The sequence below is a fragment of the Melanotaenia boesemani genome, chromosome 5, assembly GCF_017639745.1.
Source record: "Melanotaenia boesemani isolate fMelBoe1 chromosome 5, fMelBoe1.pri, whole genome shotgun sequence".
In the NCBI taxonomy this organism is placed as follows: domain Eukaryota; kingdom Metazoa; phylum Chordata; class Actinopteri; order Atheriniformes; family Melanotaeniidae; genus Melanotaenia; species Melanotaenia boesemani.
Window position 1 is genome coordinate 24,699,350 of NC_055686.1, and position 22,728 is coordinate 24,722,077.

The 22,728-nt window shown below is 38.8% G+C and overlaps 1 protein-coding gene across 2 annotated transcripts in view; it reads right to left on the bottom strand.

The window, feature by feature from the left end:
* Positions 1-3,235: 3,235 nt before the first annotated feature.
* The window catches only part of gal3st3 (galactose-3-O-sulfotransferase 3), a 52,258-nt gene continuing 32,765 nt past the window's right edge, over positions 3,236-22,728 (bottom strand). For both annotated transcript variants that reach the window (XM_041986485.1, XM_041986486.1), the window contains exons 2-3: positions 12,204-12,306; positions 3,236-10,272 (exon numbers count right to left, since the gene is read on the bottom strand). In XM_041986485.1, the coding sequence (XP_041842419.1) occupies positions 8,970-10,272; positions 12,204-12,301 (1,401 nt within the window). In that variant the 5' untranslated portion in view covers positions 12,302-12,306 and the 3' untranslated portion in view covers positions 3,236-8,969. The remainder of the gene's footprint in view (positions 10,273-12,203; positions 12,307-22,728) is intronic.

Genomic DNA, 22,728 nt, shown 5'->3' on the forward strand with positions numbered 1-22,728 from the left:
GGGGAGTAAAATGAAGAGTCACTCTGACCTTCCCTCCTTCACAGAATAAGCCTCAAAGTGGAGTTACAGAGTGATTATTTTGAGCTGCAGTGTCTGTGCATTAGTGGCTTTTTTCATTTTAAAATGTTAAGAAAAGAAAGTGGCCCTGTGATGGACTGCAAACTGACCAGGGTGTGTCCTGCTTCTCGGCTGCAAATTGCTAAGATGGGCTCCAGCTACCCCGTGACAATGAATTGGAATGAGCCATATAAAAAAATGAATGAATTAGAAAGGAAAGTGGTCAGACAAAGAAAGAGCCACAGGCCAGGACTGAAAGCCAGGCAAGCTGTGACCATGTGTATGTAGCCTGTTTATGTACATGCACCAGGCAGCTTGATGGACATAGCAAGTGTCTCAGACACAGCTGATTCTGATACAAACATTTATAAGAATAAAAGGGATGTGGTGAGAGGCACTGGTTATCCAAGATTCTGGTTCAAAATCCCACCATCTCATGTTTTCCACAATCCTTACACTTTTCTATATCGCTTTTGCCTGGGTTGTCTAACTTTTTTGCCCTGCTCATGAATGGTTAGGACTTGTCATTAAAAATACACAGTCAGGGGTTACATGCTTTACTATTCATGGGTCACAGCTCCCATCATGTTACGTCAACACTACCCCACAGAATAACAACAACTCAGGGTCATGCTGCCACCTCACAGTTTTTAACCATGGACTGGACCTACAACATTTTACAGAAATGGGTGAATGTAGCCATTAAATGGTTGTTGTGAGACTGGGCTCTTTATACAAGAATATTGCTTTCAAATAAGATTTGAATTTAATATTTTTGAGGAACAACATTTTAATGAATTATGTTGTGGAATCTTACTCAATAACTTTTCACATATAAATGTTTCTTTATTCCTCTCTTATACTTTATGATAAGCACTTTGCATTGCAGCTATGTATTAATTTTGCTTTATTAATAAAGCTTTCATCCATAGCAGCATGTCATCATTGCTGCTCTTATTATAAGATTATTTAGAGGAAGGTTAGGGTTAGTATGAAAAAAAATCCAAAATATGTAGCATATAGGAAGGCAATTTATTACCCACAATTTAAGTTCCACTAACAAAAAGAGTATAATCCATAAGCATGTATTTTTGCTCAAGACAAATACATTCATGCTTATAGATTATCTCCAATGCAGTGGAGAATTTAGACAACTGTGTTTATCATATTCATTTGATGATGCAGCTGAATTTGTTTGTCTCAGAGACTCTAGTGTTCATGTGTAAAGACCTATTAATACATTAAGGGTTTTAATGCATTTCTGTGCAAAACAGGCACAGCATGCATGTGTGTTACTCAGCACATGTTTTGGGAAAATGCAGCCTCATAGTCCTACACACAGTTATTTTCTTCTCTACCCATTGTGTGTAGGGAATGTTTATTTCTTCCTTTGTTCATGTGACACAAAAACAACTGAAAAACTGTAGCAAGGAATCCGAGTTAGTAACAGTGATGCTAAAAACAAACCATCTGAATAATTAAAGCTGTGCTACGTTTATATGGCACAAAATGTCACTTGTTAAAGCATTTAGCTAAGGATTAGTTAATAAAGATGACTGCTTTTGAGACATTTTTGTATTGCGTGGCATCACACTTTATCCCTATGGTTCTTTTAATTTCCAAAACTGACACTTATGTTTTTTACAAGAGCTCTTTGCACTCTAGCAGAGGGACTATTTACTCTTTTTTTCCACATCACCACACTGTAGAAAACATATGAATGGTGGGGCTTTGTTCTGCCAACAGCATTTAACTCACTGAGCTCTGTTATCAAAGGGGGCGAGCATAGCAGGACACTGGGGTCACATTTTAAAGAAGAGTTATGTGTGCAGCCCTCTAGCTTGGAATTAAAATTCTAACATTCAGAACCACGTGGACATCTACAAAAAAAAGCACCTCAAGACTCAGTTCACTTGTCATAAATGTTTTAAAAGCAGAACAAGCTGGTATATGTATGATGTGGCATGCTACACAAAACATTGTTAAAAAGTCACTACTTGCTCATACTAAAAAATAAATGTAGATCACACACTTTACAGGCAACAATTAACTAAATCATGGCAACTTCATTTATCTTTTTATGGGTTAGGTCTAGGATCAGTGGATGAGTTTGTATTTAAGAAGGGGGGTTAAAATTTTCCTCATATCAGCTTTGTTGGTCTACATTCAACCACTGATTAGCTTCAAGGGAAGTATCTCCATTTGATTAATCCCTGTTAATGTTAACATGCCAACATATTCATCACAACACCAGCTTTGTTGGTCGATATATACGTTCACCGCGGGTTAGCTTAAGCACTTCATGGGAAGTGGGAAAAGCAAGGCTACTCGATTTAGTCCTATGAGGGTTGCAGTCCTGCAGGTTTTCAATGTGTCACTGCTTCAATACACCGGACTCAAATTAATGAGTCATTGTGCAAAATCTCATAGACGAATGGATCCATTTAATTTGAGTCAGGTGTGCTGAAGCAGGAAAACATTAAAAACCTTCAGGACTGCGGCCTTCGTAGAAACAAACTGAGTATCCCTGCTCTAGAGTTTATACCTGTTGGTGTTTTGAACCAAACATGCCCAAACTAATGCTGATATTAAAGAGGCTGAAAGATATACTACAGTGTCTTTTTCAAAATGCTAACATTTGCTAATTAGCATTGAACAGTGTCAGCTATTCTTATTGGACAAATTTTCTTGCATTTCTCAACAGCTGTTCCTGTCTCATTATGTTATTACAGCTTACAGCTAAACCTGAATTATCTAAAAGATCAGCAATAAGAAAGCAGGTTTGTGAGAAGAGAAACAGAGGTAAGGAGGCAGCGAGCTTGGAGGGGAAACCTCATAGCAGACACCGTCATGGCAACAGTTAGCCATAATGACAAGCTGACAGACAGGGACACAGAATTGTGATTGCTTCAATCACAGCCACATCAAACAGACTGCTTTGCATTTTGTTTTTGTCCTTCTCCGAGGCATTTATTTCATTCTTTTTAGCATACATGCTGAATAGGTGTAATTTCAAAGGAATGATTAGAGCTTTTTTTTTCGCTTTTAGGGGAACAGAAAGTGTTTGGAATAAGAATTTTAAATGAACAGCTGTTGTGTGTAGTGTGTGTGCATTGCGTTCAAGTCAGAATGTGAATAAATCTTAATCGCAAAACAAAACAGAGTAAATTCACTGACGAATTTAAATCACTCAAGACTTTATTCATCACATTTACCATCCATCATTATAAAGATTTGGGGCCCCTAGCTCTGATTGTCTCAAGCCATTTGTTCAGAGCCCCATTACCCACCTCAACCTTTTCATCCATACCAAAAACAGGATATAATAACAATAATAATAATAATATTAATACTTATTCTGAATTTACACATAAATCCAAAAAATAAAAAATATATATGAGCAGAAAAAATATGCAGAAAAATGTGGTCAGAGTATTATTAATTTGATAAATCATTTCCATTTTACTTTCATATGACATTAAGACTCAGCAGGGACACAATAATTTTCTGACAATGCAATAGTTCCACTTTGCAACAAAATAATAATAAAAAAAACTAACCAAACAAATAATAATAATAATAATAATAATAACAGCTTTGCTAAGGCAGAGGGCAGCTGATGTAAAGATGAAGAGATTTTAGCTTTTTTTTTCTTCTTCTTAACAGCCCTCTGGCATTTTTGAAGAACAGCGGGCACTTTAGACTTGACAGCATGATCATTACTGAAACCCTCTCACAAGAAGCAAAGCAGCAAATGGCTCTTATAATCAAAAGAGCACTCACAGTGACTCGCAGCCCACAAATAATGGATCATGAATGAAGCGAGGAAACAAGAGACATTCTTCATCTGGATCCCAGTCAGTCACAGACATGGGATGACAAGTATGAACAAATAGCTGCTTTGATCATATTTTCGTTGTTTACCTTCATTTTGTGTACAAATGACTCCATCAAGCCCATCAGCAGTATGCCCTTAATGCACATACTTGCAGTCTTTTTTTAGAAATCCACATGAAGACCCAAAGTGTTCAAAATTACTTACAGACTAATCCAGCAACCATTTTGTGTTGCGCCATCTTGCCTTGCCGCCATTACTGAGGTGGCAAGTCATTATTGTCTCATATCTGCTGAAATGGACAGCAGCATGGATACCTTAACTGACAACATTAGACAGTGATCTACATTTATTGATAAGGGCATCCTATCTGGAGATCTCAAAATGATTCTGTTTTTCATATTAAGACAGAGCATCAATGTAATGAAACTATGATCTCAGAAACTCTTTTCAATAATTGACAATCCACTATAAATATATATATATATTAAATATTAATCTCATTGTAATAAGTTATCAAAAGTTTGTAAAGGAATAGTTTCAAACTTTTGCAACTGCTGTTAAATTTCTATCATGTTAGATGGCATAGTTTTGTTATAACTAGTTGGTCTGCAGGACACTGTATGTTATCCTTTTGTATTACTGACTGAATTATTTTTATTATATAGAAAATCCAGTGTCCTCTGCTATGACAGCATGTCATTTCTTCTCTGCTCTCTGTATGTCCGATGTTCCTCCCCGATGCAAACACACCGCCATCAGCGGACAGACAGTGTCAACCACAGACAGCAGCAGTCTTCGCGAAGTAAAGCTCTGTGTTCTTCGCATTCATTTTTCTTTCATAATTTAAGTTTTCCACTGTTGTTCAAACAGCCAAGAAATGCCCAAATCCTTCCAGATTTTCTTGAAATTGTTGGGAAAATAGTCATATTCTCATTTGTTTTGCTCTAACATGCACAGAAATGCCACCTCAGCTATGGCGGGGGGTCTGCTTCTGGTGTTTACCCAGGCTAATGCATAAAAAAAAAGAAAGTGAGATAAACAGTAAATGACTTCACCTAATTTATCTTTGTGTGCAGATCAGCACTTTGCAATGAAAAGGGTCCTTCTGAAATTAAATCCCAAACTCTACTGTTATATAGACAGTACAATAATTTCACAATGAATCATTTAATTTTTATTGAAAACTCTGGGTCTCGATGAATACTTAAGTTGTGTCATATACAGTAAAATCAGTGTTTTCATGTTTCACATCATTTTGATTTACCATCACTTTATCACAGATCCAGGAGCAGCTGAAATAACTCAGTTTCATTACACTGTACAACATTGTTGACACAAATAATCATAATATTGCTGAGAATTAACATAAGCTGTCAGCTGCTTTAAAAAAATAGTGATGTATGTTTTCCTTTTACTGTCCACAAATCCCATGACAACACTAGTAATAAAATGATAATACAAGGATCATCTGTGCAAAGTCTTTTTCAGAGTTAAAAAAAAAACAAAACCAAACTGCTAACACATTGTGTGGCAGTCCCATGGCATGGGTGAAATTTCGCCTTATGGAATCAGAAAGTCATCCTCTGCTGAAAATTGCCCCCATATAAAGGCAGTATTTACAGTTATTTTAAAAAGACTTCCTGAAAACTACATTAGTATATGTGTAATCTGTTTTAATGATTAATGCCTCCACTGTTACAGACTGGCAGGCTGGGATTTGTTAAGTTAAATACACCCAGCCTCATGTTTTGACAAAATTATCTTCTATCTTGTCCAAATTTCACATATTTGAACACATTCATACGTCATTTAATAAATAAAATACATTTGCTCATTTTCTCAAAAGAAAACTGTTTGACTGGCCTGTTCATATAGGCTGCTTTGAATTCAGATATTCAGCCACATCATTAAATCCTGTCCTGCAGACATATTTTTTCCCACCTGCTTCACTTCTCTTCCTGTCATAACAGCAGCAATGTTTCTTTTTTTTCTAACAGTGTGATCGACTCTAACCACGACACCATTGTGTGGTTGAGCACTTAAGTGCTGCTGAGTGAAAGATTAATTTGAAAGCAGCTGCACTCGATTAAATATGTTTTTTTTTAGAAGAGGTTTTTGTAATCGTGTTTTATGTAAAATGTGTATAGGATGAATATTTTATGCTGCTGCAGTATGTTTTGTAATACATAGTTCATAGGATGGTCCAGTGCATCAATAGAAAAAGCAACTTTTCTCTAGTAACACATCAGAAATAAAGTTTTAAAACACAATACATCAATGGGACTCTTAAGGTCCTGATAATAAATAATATATAACTTCAATAACTTTTGCAAACAATATTTGTTTTAGTTCACACATTAACGTAGTTGGGAATTTTGTTCCCGACTTCAACCCTTTAAAATTTAGTCACTGTATTTTCTTCAGATGCAAACTTGATCAAATCCAAGTGCATGGACATATAAATACCCCACAAAGTAAACTTCTGGTCATAATCCCTGCTACGGTAAGGTTTTTCTAAAGAAAACCCAGCTAGACCCTGTGGGTTAAAAAAAAAAAACATACAAAAAAAACAAACAACAAAAAAAAAATAAATAAAAAAAATAAAGCAGCGATTAATTTACTGGATTACAAACATATTCTCACTTTCTCACAGGATTATTGTTTCTTAGCAGTCTAGTTACAGAGTAATCCCCACTGACAACCAGAAAAAAAGCTAATATATCAACAGATCACATTTAAAATGGATCACAGCAGAGAAAAGGGTTGATAGTTGAGATCTGAGCCAGTCCATCCGACAACTCGCTTTATCATCCTGTGCTTCACAACAAGCAGTGTTCACTCTGTCAAACATGTCCTTGATGAAAATGTACAGCTATGTAACCTTAGAACATGGGCCATAGGAAGTTTTGTGAGAAGAGACCATTAAATATTCAAATGCTGTGACCCACAGGCTTCAGGTTTTTGTCCTGCTTAGCTGCTATATTTTTTTGTGTGAGCCACTGTGCATGTATATGTGCTGTGGGCTTACTGGTTGGTTAATAAATATAGAAATAACTCCACTTCCAGAAACCTTGCATTCAAAATGAAGTCTGTCGGTGGACGCGGTTGCAGTTAATGGTCAAAAGCAGAGCAGGGTGAAGAAAAATGAGATGTTAGTAGACCTGTCCCGGTATTTAATACCATTTTCGATATTACAGAGCCAAAAAGGCCTGAAACACTTTTGATTACCAAAGCTACACACTAACTTTTGCATTTACAGCACTGGGTCTCCTAACTGAAAATGGGAGCTCTACATCAAGTTTTCAGTGAAATGCGTTCACTGTTTAAATCAGAATTAACCTGCAGTAAATCTTAAATGTAGTGGACAGCAGCTCTTTCTTCACAATGTGGTTGGATGTAGTGGAATTTATTACCATATCAATCTCCTACGGGCTGATGAAATTGATTCCTGTCTTTAAAATGCTGCTGGGCAAAAGCTCATTTAGTCTTGATTTTCAGTATGAAAACAGACCATGAAAGTGGGACCTCATACTCTTTGTGAAGATTTGGGTTTTAAATAACTGGCTTTTTCTGTTTTTCTTTATTTAAATCCTTTGAAGTTTGCTGCTCTTATCGATGCTTCGACACTATCTCAGATTTAAAATTTGAGGTCAAGTCAACAAACTAGTTTTCTTCTGAAATGTTGGGCCTAAGTAAAGTGGTATGTGAAATACATTATGTTTATTTCCTTACAATGGATAAAGTGAGAATGATAGTGTGATGAAGTGTTCAAGCTTTATGCAGCAGCACCAGCAGCACCTGTGTTCGTGTGTTCAGCTGTGAGTGAGAGAAGCGCTTTTTGTCTGTCTGCAGCTGCTGCAAGTTGTCCACCACATGCAGGAACTCCATGAAAATGGTAACATTGGTACTGATGCAGTTGCAAATTTTTTTATTTATTTAGATACTAAATTTCATAATCCATTAATATCTGACTGTTTTTTTTATCTTTGGGTTTGTGCTTTTTTCTGTATGGAAACCTTCACCAGAGGATATTAGAAAAGAATGAGAGGCTGTTAAACCGAGATAAAGATGTTGGGTGGAAGCAAAGGTGGTCAAAGACAAAGGAGTGACAAGCTTTTATGCTGTAAGTATGTTAAGTCTCTGAGTGAGTCATAGCAGTAATGGGTGGTTAAAGTGAGAAACCAGCAGTTTTTAGACTTGCTTTCAGGCTTTTTATCCTCTCACTTGGTCACTTTAATTTCTAGAGCAGAGCTCACCAACCCTGGTCCTCGAGGACTATTACCCTGCAGGTTGTAGATGTTTCCCTGCTGCAACACACCTGACTCAAACCAATGAATCATTAACAGACTTATGCAAGCTTGACTTGACAAGCTGTTGGAGAAATCCATTTATTTTGAATCATGTGCTGCAAGGAAACATTTAAAACCTGTAGGATAGTAGCCCTTGAAGAAAAGGGTTATTGAGCCCCAGTTTGTGAAAATGGAAGAAACGTTGTTTTGTGCTGTTGTTTTAACAGATGAACTTAATGTCTGTCTTTGGGGGCCTGACAGCTGATCCCTTTGTGTCATTAAGGCTTTCCAGGACTTTCAATCTAGATGTTAACAAGAGAGAGTGAAACAGAGCTCAAGAAAGGAAATAAAAGGAAGTAACATGATACTTTTCAAGTCTAATACACAAAGCAGACTCTGTGACTTACCCAATATCACCACTTCCAAGTAACCCATTCCTTCAAAGAAACACTTTCACCTAAATCCTACTACCATCCACTGTGGTTGGCATGCAGAAATGAACAAAGGGGCCAAGTTACAGTCTTTGAGTTTTCCATCCCTGATACAGTTTCACAATCCAGGGAGGAAAGAAATTCAAGATCAAGTCCAGGTATGTATTTAACCCTTTTCATTTTTATCCATTTTTTTCTGTTGTTCTTTAAAGAAGAAATAAAAAAAAAAAGTTATATATTAAATACTTTTTCCCAAGGACCACTCTGTTCCCACAGTCAACCACCAACCAAGCATCTTTGCTTCAAGGTTCAGGTTGGGTAGAACTATGCAGTCTGTTGGGTTTTCTCTTTCTTTCAGGCCTTGGTATTTGTAAATCTAGGTTTAAACATTTTGTTGTCTGTTGCAGGCTTTTGGGTGGATGTGGATCCTTTTCTTGGTGGTGTGCCTACAGCATCAGTGGATGGCAGCTGGCTTCGATAAACCTGAGAATGCCGAGGCAGGATTGTGTGTATAGGTGGCTGGAGTGAGTGCGACTTCTGTGTAGTCTGTTTCTGAAAGATCCGACGATGCCGTAATGACTGAGAATTAAAAAGCATCTGTGTGTATGAGACCTCTGGCAAGATGTACTTGCGGCAAAGCGCCTGTGCCTCATGGCTAATATTTCCCGGGAGGTCGTAACCGACTATGTCCACTTTTTCACTGGGCTGCCAGGGGCGAAGATCCTTGTTTTTGATCTCCGCAGCTGAGCGGAAAATTGGCATCTGGTTACCAAAACAGGTCCTCATCAGCTTCTCCTGAGCCTGACGAAGGAGTCGGACCTCCCTTGTCACACACTCTAGACCAAGGGCTGACAGTCTGCGCCACAATGTGGCATTAAAGTGGTCATAAAGATATGCATCTATGGAATTCCAGGCACGGATCTTTGCATCAAGATCCGGTGTAAGGCTCCTTTTAGAACTTGATGTCCGCATGTTGAGTTTGATATAAATGATGTCATCCAAATCCCAAGAAAAGAGATGGCGAAGAAGAACTAGAGATTCATCAAAATACTCAGAAATCATTACCAAGGAAAAGACTCGCTCCACCTCTTCTGCAAAGGCTTTTGCATATAACACATCTGTTGCCGGTCGATCTTTATTTCCACCCAAATCAAAGGTCAGTGTGTTGCGTGCATACACAGACTCATTCTCTTCTGGCCGGTAGTAGCGGAAGGGTTCCTTTAAGAAAGCCTCCAGGGAGCCATTGGGGACCCTTTTGAAGCTCTGACAATGGTGGCTGTAGTAACTAAACAAGGACTCAAACATAGAGGCTGGCTCCCTAAGGATTGTAATATAAATTGTATCGTTTGGCATCAAACGTTTTAGCTCGGCCTTATTGAAGCGCATGTGGTTGGTGATGATGTTGGCTGGTAGTGTGTGTGGGTGAATGAGCTGGGAGGCGAAAGAGCGTGGGTAGCAAAACTGATGACCACAGGCCTGTACAGGCAATGCCACCGTCAGGTTGTGACGCTCCGCGAAACGAAACAGCAGGTTCTGCATGGTGGTACTGGCCGTTTTGTGAGTCTTGAGGAAGACAATGTTGGTTTGCTTTGGTTTCAGGCCTGGAGCAGGGTGAGAGGGAAGGGTCGTACATCCAGGATGGAAAACCTCCATGTTCCTGGTGGTAGAAGGAAAAAAATTAATCAGAAGCAATGTTACTTTATATCATAGCATCATGGTTTGGGCTTGCTTTTCAGTATTTGTACCAGGGTGGCTTATTTTCATTGATAGAAGTTTTAACTGCATGACACTAGTATATTATAGAAGAAAATCCAAGGGCATCTACACCTTAAAAAAAAGTCATATAAGGAAGCAACTGCAGCTGTCCAAATAACTTCAACTTCACAACTGTGTTGGAGATTCAAAAAAACACTACAACAGGGGTAGCCAACGTTAGTCCTCGAGGGCACCAATCCGGCAGGTTTTCCAGATTTCCCTGCTCCAGCACACCTGACTCAAATTAAATGGATCCAACAGCCTATAAGGATCTCCACAATGACTCATTAGTTTAAGTCAGGTGTGTTGGGGCACGGAAATCTGGAAAACCTGCCAGATTGGTGCCCTCGAGGACCAACGTTGGCTACCCCTGCACTACAACTACCATGTTAACTTTTGTCTTTTCATCACCGAAGACAGTAAAAAAAAATATTTAGGTACTGAAGGGTGTAAAAATGTAAAATAAAATAATAAACTAAACTAAAAACAATATTAAACTTTGATGGATTAATCTCTTTTTGAGTAGAGTCCCCTATACAGGGGCAGCATGAAATGCATGCAGTACAGCACATCTTTGCTCATGCTAGAAAACACTACATACTACATACCAAAATCATGGGAAGAACTCAGCTAAAAGACTAAATCATTGGCTGTTCGAATCACTGTTTTGGGGTCAAAATTTTATTCCACCTGAAAAAATCAGATCACTTCTGTAGTAATGTCATGTCTCAGCATACTTTTAAGCCCAAGATTACACTTACAGCCCTTGTAGCTGTGAAAATATATTTAATTTATTTTGGGTATGTCATTTTAGACAAGAGCCAGAAAAAATAGGCCTAAACGTAGACAATAAATTTTGACTAATTCTGATTCCATAAGACAAATGGACTTCTATTCTTTGCTTCTGAAAAAGTTTCACAATTCACACAAAGAAGTGTGATCTAGGTTACGCCCATGAAAAACTTGCCAAATGTTCTCTGCCAATTCCAGACAGCTTATTCTGGTATTGACTGCTTTGACTACCCTTCACCTTCAGGCCATTTTGTGCTGGTGTCTGCAATACATTGACCGGAACCTGGACATATGGAGGAATGTGATGTTCAGCGATAAGTCCATATTCTGCTTACAGCAGTTGCATCATAGAATCAAAGTGTGGAGAAGAAGGAGAACACTATGCTGATCGATGCTTCTACAGAGTAACAATCAGTGGTGTGGGCGTGCAACTCCCTCATTGGAAAAACAACTAGATGGCAAACTCATATCTCCACAGTCCAGGACAAACAAACAAACAAAGCTTGCCCCACCAGAGCAGGGATAATCAGAAATTTGGGTGTGGTGAGGATGGGATGGAGTATCTGTTCAAGGCAAAACTTAAGACCTATTTATTTAAAAAGCCCTTTGGCTTGTAGTATTTTTGTTTTAATGTGTTTTGTTTTTTGAGTACTTTTTGTGTTATCTATTAGTTTTAATTGGTTTAGTGCTTTTAAAATGTTTAATTATATTTCCTTTATTTTAATGTGTATTTTTATTTATTTGTTTATATGATGTTAAGCACCTTCGTCAGCTTGAGTGTTGTTGCACGGTGCTATAAAAATAAACTTGATTGGTTGGTTGGCTAATTGATTGATTGATTGATTGAGCAGGAGTGCCTCCTTTTTTGTTTTTGGCCCCTGGACCAACATGGCAGTACACTGGTACTGAAAGAGTATGCATTATAGAGTTTACTGATTTACTCTGAAAGGGAGCAACATGGGCTCACAGTAATTACCCTTATAGGGCTTTCAGAGAGTTAGCAGATGCATGTTTATATGCATGTACAAGTATTTTACTCACCAGTTAAAATGGCCCCCACGGTGCAGTAGAAGACTGACTGTGCAGATAACAATGAGGACCAGGAATATCTTTTTCTGTGACATCTTGTGACAGGTCATTGGGACTGTGGAAAGTAAAGAGAGAGAGAGAGAAAAGAAAACATTTCAGATGAGTGAGGATATAAAGTACAAAGCCAGAGCATGAAAGTAGTGAAGAGCAAGTATGGGTGTAAAGAGGAGAGTGACATGTGGGAAATGGGTGAGGGGATAAAAAAAAAAAGAATAAAAAACACTTCGAAGGTACTTCGAAGTAGAAAAAATGAAAGGACACATAAAGCGGAAAAGAAAAACATGACAGTGGGGGAACAGGAAAATAGAACGCAAAAAAAGAAGAAAAGATAGACAATATGATGAGCGTTTATTCAGCAGATAATTGCTGGGATCCATTAGCAGGACAGTGTAATGTGGTTTGGCTTTTGTCATTTGGTATTAATATGGTGAATAATCCTTCATTAACTTCCAAAGCTGTAATAATTACATTTACTGTCACACCCTGTTCTTCTCTTGTGCCTCAAATCCTGGGCAGACAGACATGTACACTTGATCCCATTAGAAAAAAACAATGAAAGACAAGAAAAAGGTGGACTTTGTAGCAAGTTAGGCTGTTGCAGAAAGCATGTGGTCACTTAATCCATGCAGCTGAAATGCTATGACAGCAATGGAACCTGGGAAGGTGTCCAAGCCTCTCTAGACAACGTCTCACTTGCATAACAATGGTCGACGTCTCTCTCCTTGATTAAGCTGTCTTGTTACCATCACATGCCTACAGATGAGAACACTGGCTCCTCTTACCTCTAGCAGCTGTACATGCCACTTGGTGGAGGAGCAGTTGCATTAATTTCACGCATCATTGATATTCTGTGGGAAACCACAGATAACTGTCACTCAATCAAGTAATCATCATCAAATCTTGCTGTACAATGGCCCAAATAACTTTAAAATACTGATATGCTGTTTTACCTTTCGACTGATCATGCAGCATGCCCAAAAGTAGGGAAGAATCTTAAAAGAGGTTGTAGAGCAATGCAAAGGTGTGGCAGTAGAAGAAGAGGCTATGAGTACTGAACAGTCCTGCATGCAGTGCAAACCTGTTTCCAGTGCAAGATGTGTGGAAAATTTTAAAAAGAATAAAATAAAACTAAAACCATGCACACCTTAAGACAGGTTTGTGAGAAGACTGTAATAATGCAGAGTGCTTTACTTGTTTATAGTGAAAAACTTCCTGACAATAGTTATTTGTCATATAGAAAAGGCATTTTATTAGCCTAAAACACGCTGACCGATTAGCGGCGTAATGTTTACATTGTCAACGAGAGCAAATCTGCACGGGGGTGTTTTTCTTTTTAAAATTACTGGAAGTTTTTACACTGATCCCGTTTCTGATTTCCTGTCTGGACCTATATGAACTGCTGACGCGTTCTGAAAGCTATGTTTAGCAGAGAGCCGTGACAAGGTGCTTCTGGGATAAGGCATGCCTGGTATGAACCAAACTATTGACTAAAATGGCTGCGTATAGCTGTGGAGGCTGCAGCGCAGCCGTAACATGGCGCACATTCACCCGGTTGACCTGGACTAATAAACACTGGCCTAAACAACGTTTGGAATGCGCCGCAGCAAGAAACTTGAACATACAGACATTGAGGATATTTTTTCAATTTGCTGCACCACCTTATCATGTATTCCAGTTGTCTCCGGACATCCTTTCTGAAGGAATTTTTGCCTGAAATGACAAATGACCCGATTTTTCCAAACTGAGAACTCGTAAATTACAGAGATTACAGCACAAACATGCTTTGGAGTATCAAGAATGTATGAAACTAAGGTAAGATCGCCACTTCACACATCCTCAGGTAAAACTAAAAATACTAAAGGTACTATCAATGACCAAAATAATAAGAAAACACAGCAAGCAGCGGAAGAAAAAATAAATAAATAAATAAATACAAAAATTGGTATCAATAATAACCGAAGCCCTGGTTCCACTAACTACTCTGGAGAGAGTGAGATTCGGGACTATGTTCAAGGAACTCTAGATATTAATATGCTTTTATTTTTTTTTATTTTTTTTTTTACGATGTACAGTAATAATGACAATGAGAAGAACTTTTATTTGCCAATCTACTTCCATAATTATTCTGTAAATCAATGGCAAATGTGATTAACACCTTGTCATGCATGGAGAATCAAATGCAGTCAAATACTGTGAAATATCATTTTGGTAATACCACCCAGCCCTAGACTGGAACAAAGTAAAACCTAAAATGCTTCTTTGCTTGGTACCATCTATGCCAGAATCCTGTTGTATTGTGAGAAGGTATCAGTGCTAAATAGGAAAAGCTTTCAATGTTTTAACTTGTTTTCAAAAATATGGTGTAGGTCTGACATATAAATGCCTGAAATTTGACCATTTTTGCTCTATTGTATAGACATAAACAGTCTGTGCTACAAGTATTTAGTGTTAAGGGTACATGTCAGATGTCCAATGGTCAGTAAATGCAGCATGTAATGTATTTCTATATGTTGTTCTAAATCATCTCTACCATGTTCTAGATAATTATTCCGAATTCATATGTAACCATCTCACCAACCGTATCCATGGTGATAATTTCTGTCATAAAAAAAACAGATGTGATGACTGAAGTTAAACAGCCAACACTGATGAAGAAAAAACTGATGATCTGGATAAAAACAGGTTTTTCCTTTTATCATTGAAGTGTGAGTGTTTGTGCAGCAGCATCACCCAAAGTAAACACCTGCTGATAAAATACATCGTTGGCTGTTTGTTTCAAAAGTTTTTCTTCACTTTTTTACATTAGATGATCACTTTAGTTGTAATGATCAGTTCAATGTTTCATAAAATCTAGAACTACTCGTGGCCCCATTTTCCTGGTCATTGCTCCTGCCTGGCCCCCCATCAGAACTTTTCTAGACCCGCCCCTGCTTCGCTGAAGTATAAACCCTGGCTACGACCAGCCAACTACTGTGTTAGAGAAGGTCCTGCCAAAAACAATACTTTGGGGTAAATATGTGACCATGTGAACTATGAACCGCTAGTTTCCTCCTTCCAGCTGAAACAAACACAACAAGAGAAAAGCCGATCAGCTGATCACCGACAGTCGTCATGATTCATGGAACAACATGAGAGGAGAGGAAAGAAGCAGCTGCTGCACAGAGACGACCAGAGATCTTCTAGAGCAGACATGCTGGTGCAAAACGCAGAATAAGTTAAAAAAAAAATAAAAAAGGGAAAAGTGCAGGTGTGGAACCCTCTCACTGGGAAAAGAGTGTGTGTTTTGTGTGTGTTAAAAACCCTCATTCTCCACAGAGGTGACGTCCATGGGTTGCTACATTAATGTTGAGTTTATTCTCAAATCGACTGATAAGCCAGCCGGCTCATCTTTTCTATCTTGTTTCTCCATGTCCAGTAATTAACTGTATCAATGAGAAAAGGAGGTGGCACTGCAGCTGATCATCATCAGCAAAATGAAGCCCCGCAGTGGCAATGCACAGGCTATTTCTTGGAGGAAGAAGACAGTCCATAGCCCTGAGCGTGTATAAGCACTGGTGAAGGCAGATTGTGTGTCACAGAGTTAATGAGAAAGGGATTTAAGTGGCTTTTCACATGCAGACCTTCGCCACTTCATCAACCGTTATCTGCCACCATTCTCTCCTCCCTTCACCTTGGCACTGTTGTCTTCCTCCTGCACTGTCTTTAATTAAAATGGTCTGATTATGTTTCTCTAACCATCTCACCAGACACAATAAAATAGAAAGAGGACAAGCAATCATTTGGTTAGCAGACAAATTAGAAGCAGGAACAATTGAAAAAATAACACAAAGAATTGTGTCTTTTTTTTAGGAGTTTAATGATTATCATGAAGGTAAAGACAGATGCTAGGAAGAGATCTGCTGCCTGAGCAATGAACCTTATTCTGTAACATGCACCTCAGGGTGGATTAACTGTTATCTGCTGTGTGTTTTAGTCAGATTTTAGGGAACAGAAGTAAGGTAAAATTATAAAAAAGAAATTTTAGTCACATCTTCTGCTTGTTGCCATTATAACCTTTGTCATTTTGCAGCTTAGTACAGGAAAGCCATTTACCGTCATTTGCTATTTTCTTTTTTTTTATGCAGAGCTTAACAATTAGATGATTCATGATTATTTATGGATGAAAAGATTTTAATTCTAAAATTTAAACAGTATGCCATACCATAAAAAGTATGAAAGACATAGTAACTTCAGTGAAAGTGTTTGATAGTAAGTCATAGAAAAAAAATGTAACAGTAGAAGAGATCTGATTGCTCTGCCAAGCAATCCAAAATAAAAAACAACAAAAAGGTGCTAAAAATTATGAGTGAACTTCAAAAAGTAAAGCAACCAGCTGAAAAGCTTTTTTTGAGTAAACTCAACTAAGGGGAGTAAAGGGGAGTGAACTGAACTTCTGATGCTGTGTTCTATTCTATTCTATTCTACAGTCATTTAGCAGACACTTTTATCCAAAGCGACTTACATTTGAGAGTAAGAACAACACAAGCATGAATTCCAACAAGATGGGACATCATAATTAAGTGATAGTCAGACCGCTCTAGAGTCCAGTTGGACCCAGGTGCTGTCATGTAGTGCTAGTGCAGTGCATATAATTTTTTTTTTTTTTTTTTAGTCATTTTAAATACAAGATCACAAATTCATCACACAATATCAACTTGGTCATAAGTGCGTGATTTCATCACATAATATCAACTTGGGCATAAGTGCACACAGCTTCTTCAGTACTTGGTTGAGCCAAAAAGCTGGACAAATCTTTCTAACTCATTTAGTTAAGCTAAATGTGGAAATGCTCCTTAAACAACTGAGTCTTTAGCTTGGTCTTAAAAGTGGATACGGACTCTGCGGATCGGAAGGAGTTTGGTAGATCGTTCCACCACCAGGGAACAACAGAGGAGAAGAGTCTAGCTACTGATTTTGCGCCATGTTGTGGTGGGAGCACTAGGTGTCTTTCGCTGGCAGAGCGTAACTGTCGAGAGGGAGTGTAGCTCTGGATTAAGGAGTGAAGGTAGCCCGGAGCCGTTTGGGTTATTGTTTTGTAAGCCAGAAGCAGAGCTTTGAATTTGATGCGTGCTGCAACTGGAAGCCAGTGAAGAGCAATTAGCAGCGGAGTGACATGAGCTCTTTTGGGCTGGTTGAAGACCAGACGTGCTGCTGCATTCTGGATCATCTGCAGAGGTTCAACTGAGCATGCAGGCAGGCCAGCCAGTAAGGAGTTGCAGTAGTCAATGCATGAAATGACCAGAGCCTGGACCAGGAGCTGGGTCGTGTGTTCAGTCAGGTAGGGTCTGATCCTCCTGATGTTGTAGAGAGCAAATCGGCAAGACCGGGAAACCGAGGCAACATGGTCCTTAAAGGTCAGCTGGTTGTCTACCATGACACCAAGATTCCTGGTAGAAGATGTAGGCACTAGTGTGATTGAGTCAAGCTGCACACTTATCTGTGGCGGCAAAGAAGGACTGGCTGGAAAGACAATAAGCTCAGTCTTGGACAGATTTAGCTGAAGGTGGCGATCCTTCATCCATGCGGAGATATCAGCAAGGCATGCTGATATTCGCATTGAGACGGTTGTGTCATCAGGTGGAAAAGAAAGGAAAAGCTGAGTGTCATCTGCATAGCAGTGGTAGGAGAAACCATGAGAGCTAATGACTGCACCGAGTGAGGAGGTGTATAGTGAAAAGAGAAGAGGGCCAAGCATCGAGCCCTGAGGCACCCCTGTTGTCAGCCCATGTGATCTGGACACGCCCCCTCGCCAAGATACTTTGAATGATCTCCCTGTGAGGTAGGACGTAAACCACGAGAGGACAGATCCTGAGATGCCAAGCTCCAAGTAGAATCTCAAATTCAACAAAGTTAGGATAAATATTCAGATCTACTCATCTCTGAGCTGAAATGAGTCATGAGTTAAGTTAAAAAAAGTTATGTGAAAAAGTTGCCCCAACTTCATTCCGTTGGAATAGTGGTCTCTTGTTTTTCCAACTTATCATTTCAATTTAATGTAGACTCTTTATGTAGTCGGACACAACAGTTCTTTTTTGTTGTCGATTTTACTCAAATGTTTTACAACTGGTTGTAGGGCTGGATAATAAATCGATTTTAATGATTAATTTGAATGTGCCGTTAAAAATCTGGATTATTCTCCCCCTTTAATACGCAAACACTCTCCTTGGGCTTCCATTGCTAACAGTTGGCTCAGCTCCTCCCCCGCCCATCAGAGACACACACAAGCATGCACGCACACCATAAGTAAACGTAAACATACCCGCTAGCAAAGAGGAGCTCAATTCCTAAAAGGTATAGACTTATCAGTTCTTAGGATCTGGTATGTTTTCTTGCAAGCTCAGACACCGTCCCCACAACGCTGAATTACTGTGAAACCGCAAAAGTATTTTAGCAAACCACCCTTTCATCCCCATGAAACCAGGGATTAGCCTCCACAAAACCGATCATGTCTGAAACCAGGTACCAAGGTGGATAGGTTCGGCACGTCTACCATTTATGGTATTGTGAAGACAGCCTAACTGCACAACTGGAGGATATGACGTCAGTGTGATGAACACGCGCCAAACACAACAACAATCATTGCGTCCGTGACCAACTGTGTTGTGTTACTGCTCCAGACAGTCCTAGCTTGTGTACAGCTTTAGCACCAAAATGCACTGCTTTTACAACACAGTATTGCGCTACTGTAACACCAACAGCGGGAGCAAGCATATATGTCATTATCTGTGCATGCGCTACGTCTTGTTCTAGCTCTGGAGTGTTACTCTTTAATCATTGCAGTGCCCCCCACAGCCTTATAGTATGTACTGCAGTCATTTCATGGGGATGTTGAAACCTTTTTCCTAGTTTCACACCTGAACCAGCTTCTTAGCCGTGTGGACATAGCCTCAGACTCTTAACAAGTAATAACACGTTGCAAAATTAGTTTAAGGGCTGTTAATATCAAAGACTAACGGATATACAGTGAAGTGAGCTGTTACTCATGGCTGGATTTTAACTGTGCATATAACTACAGTGATAAATGCTGCTCTTTACAAGATGCAGAGGACAGCTTCAGTCCACAAACTCCTGTTACGAGACAACCTAAATCAGGGGATTCATTTCCACAGTTGATCCTGTATGATGAGAAAAGATCATGGATGCAGTGGCCTTGAACATCTCTATGTAAGATATGCAGCCGTTTTAGGCCATCTCGCCCAGCCCTTACTGGTTGCCATACTTTTTAAAGTTTTCTCAACTACTCATTCTTACATGTCTGTATTCCATCCATCTATTTTTTTATATTTGCTGTTCAGACTGTCATAAAAATATCAGATATGGGTAAAAAAGTCCGATTTGAATAACTTTTTCCTGCAGTGTGAGCAGAACCATATTGGATTAGAGCTTATGTGGGAATGTGGTGTTGGTTTTTTGCGTTTATGACTGCGTTTAAACACAAAAATATTTCAGACAAGGGTGTGTGAACGAGACATTGCTCAATGTCTTCCTGCAGGTAATTCAAATGTGATTTTCTTTTGTATTTCAGGTACTTGTAACCTTTAAGAAGTTCGTCTCCATTTTCTGTTGCAATTTGAAAGTCTGTTTTTGTTTTTAAATGCTTTTTTTGGCACCAATCCAGGCACCATCATTCCTGGATTGGCTGGCACCCAGTGTTGAGGTTTGAACCAAGAAATGAGATACAAACACAGAAACACAGAAAGAGGCTTAAATGAGCACACACTGAACACTTACACAAAGAAAGCAAACACAAAAGCAGTTACATGATACAGGAAGAAAAAAACACTTTTGAACAAACAGGCAAAATCACATGCAAATTCACCACACACACACACACACACACACACACGCACCCACACACACACACACACACACACTGCTGACTACAGCTTAATGAGCATATGAAGCTAGCTTTATGCTCCAGGCAGCAGCAGCTGCTTCATTCCATGATCTTGTCATCTGTGCAGATTTCATGTGACAACCTCTGACCACTGAAGCACTTTTACTGCTCTTTACAGCACTTTGTAAGGTTTCTCAGAAATAACAGCACACAAACAAAACTTAAGACTTTCTCAGTCTTTTGTCTAAAATGTATACTTTAGCCTACCCCGCCAGCCTAAGTGCTCCAAAAACCAGCTAATATCAAGACTGGACAGATGACTGCTAAAGTACGGCGCTTTGAGTGGTCAAGCTGACTGGAAAAGTGCCATATAAGTACAAGTCCAAATAACAATTACCACAATAGCATCAAGTAGTTGCTACGGATGCTGAGGATGGTACACTGTGGTCTTAAAGGGATGGACATGGTCAGCAACAACACTTAGATAGGCTGTGGTGTTTAAATGATGCTCAAATTGTACTTAAAGGTCCGAACTGCACCAAGAAAATATACTCACACACCATTAAATTACCAGAAGCAGCCTGGGACAAACAACGCTGGATGGATCCATGCTTTCATGTTATTTCCACCAAATTCTGACCCTACCATCGGATTGATGAAGCTGAAATAGAGACTCGTTAGACCATTATTATCTTTTATTTATTTATTATAAAAAGGCAAAACTTTTCCCATCTTCTGTTGTCCAGTGTAGCATCAGTTTCTTGTTCTTACCTGACAGGAGTGGCACCCACCTGCTTCAAGGTTGGAGGTGTTATTCTGCATGACTTTGTTGTGGGAAGATGTCACAATAATAGTTTTTTTGTTTGTTTGTTTCTTTTTGTGGTACAATTATTGTCAGAGAAATAGTCCTGCTATTACACTATCAATTACTATGCATTAATTTTTACCAACACTATTAATGTGTAAAATCACATGAAAACTCCTTAAAAATTTTTTATAGATCTTTAAGTTTATTTCTATTGTTTGATACCAGCATAACAAAATAACAAACATCAAAGTAAAGAAGCTAAAAAGAGGTTTTTTTCTGTACACTACATTACAAATTTTTTTTAACATGTCTTTCTAACCTGAATACTCCTCACTAAGACGAGTGGATTATGTAACTCCAGTCCTCAGATCTTTACACTGGCTTCCTGTCTGTCAAAGAATTAACTTTAAAATTCTGCTCTTAGTTTACAAAGCACTGAATGGCTTGTTGCCAAAATACGATCAGGATCTTCTGGTTCGTTATAAACCAACCAGATCCCACAGGTCATCAGGGTCAAATCTACTTTCAGTTCCCACAGTCAGAACTAAACGTGGAGAGGCAGTGTTCAGCTTTTATGCTCCTCACATGTGGAACAAACTCCGAGAAAACTGCAGGTCTGCTGAAACACTAAGAAATTTTAACCTTGATTTAAAACTTCTTTTGCTGTCTTTTATCAAAAACAACTTTTCATTCCTCACACTGGAACTTTTATTTCTTGAATTTTATCTTTTTTTGTATATCTTTTTTTTATTTAGTTTGTTCGTTTTTAATGTACTTTTTAACTTCCTCTGCACCCTGCTGTAATGCTTTAAATGTTTTTATGTGGCACTTGTCTTGTACATAAAATTGGCTATACAAATAAACTTGCCTTGCCCTGTTGAACAACACAATGGATCCCTCCCACCTAAAGTTCTGCTGTGCATGATCCCTGATACCTCATTGCAGAACAGCTCTTATCTGCCATGAAGACATCTATATGTACCACTTCTGATATGAACATCATTATTAATTACAAGGCGCAGTGACCCAAGTCTGCCTCGTTTTCAAAGCATGCAATTTCAAGAGCTGATCTAGTTAAAAGACAACTAAACAAAGCAAAACAAATGGCTGATATCGAGCTCCAACCAGCAAATTCAGCATGATGCAGAAATGTTTCCACTGCTGCAGGAGGACAGGGCCTTCTGTTCTTCATCACTATTTACTGAAGGATTAACTCTGGGCAGTGCAATGCTTAGCCTTTTAATTTAAAAAGATGACGCAAACCCCACTCAGAAACTGTATAACTCAAATTCTTAGAAATCCACAAGGTTCTTCTAGATGATGTAAGAAATCCATCTATTTTCCAGATAATCTGCAATCTCATGTTTAGGGATTTAACCTTAAAGTCCTTGAAATCAATCTGAGGTGTGAGGCTTGGAATTATTTTCCACAGTTATTACCTGCCTGCCCATATACTTTATCTCACTCTTGCTTTTTTGCCATTTAGTTGATCTAAATCCCCCAAAATGGAGATCATTTTTAAATCCATTTTATATGGTGGTACATGGTGGCAATATCTGGAAGTCATGTGGCTCCACAGTCAGCTAGAAGGAGGCCTGCTTTTGTCCAGTCTAGCCTGGAATGTTGGGAGCACATCAGAAACAAAAGGTTAGCGACCGGTTGCTCACAGTGTGATCCCAACAGGCTTTATTTTTCACAAGTATCCTTTATTCACAGTTCAACACTGTGGGTATGGCACAGTAAAAATCACTGATGTGATTTCATTTACAAAGCAGCAGCTTCAGTCAACAAAA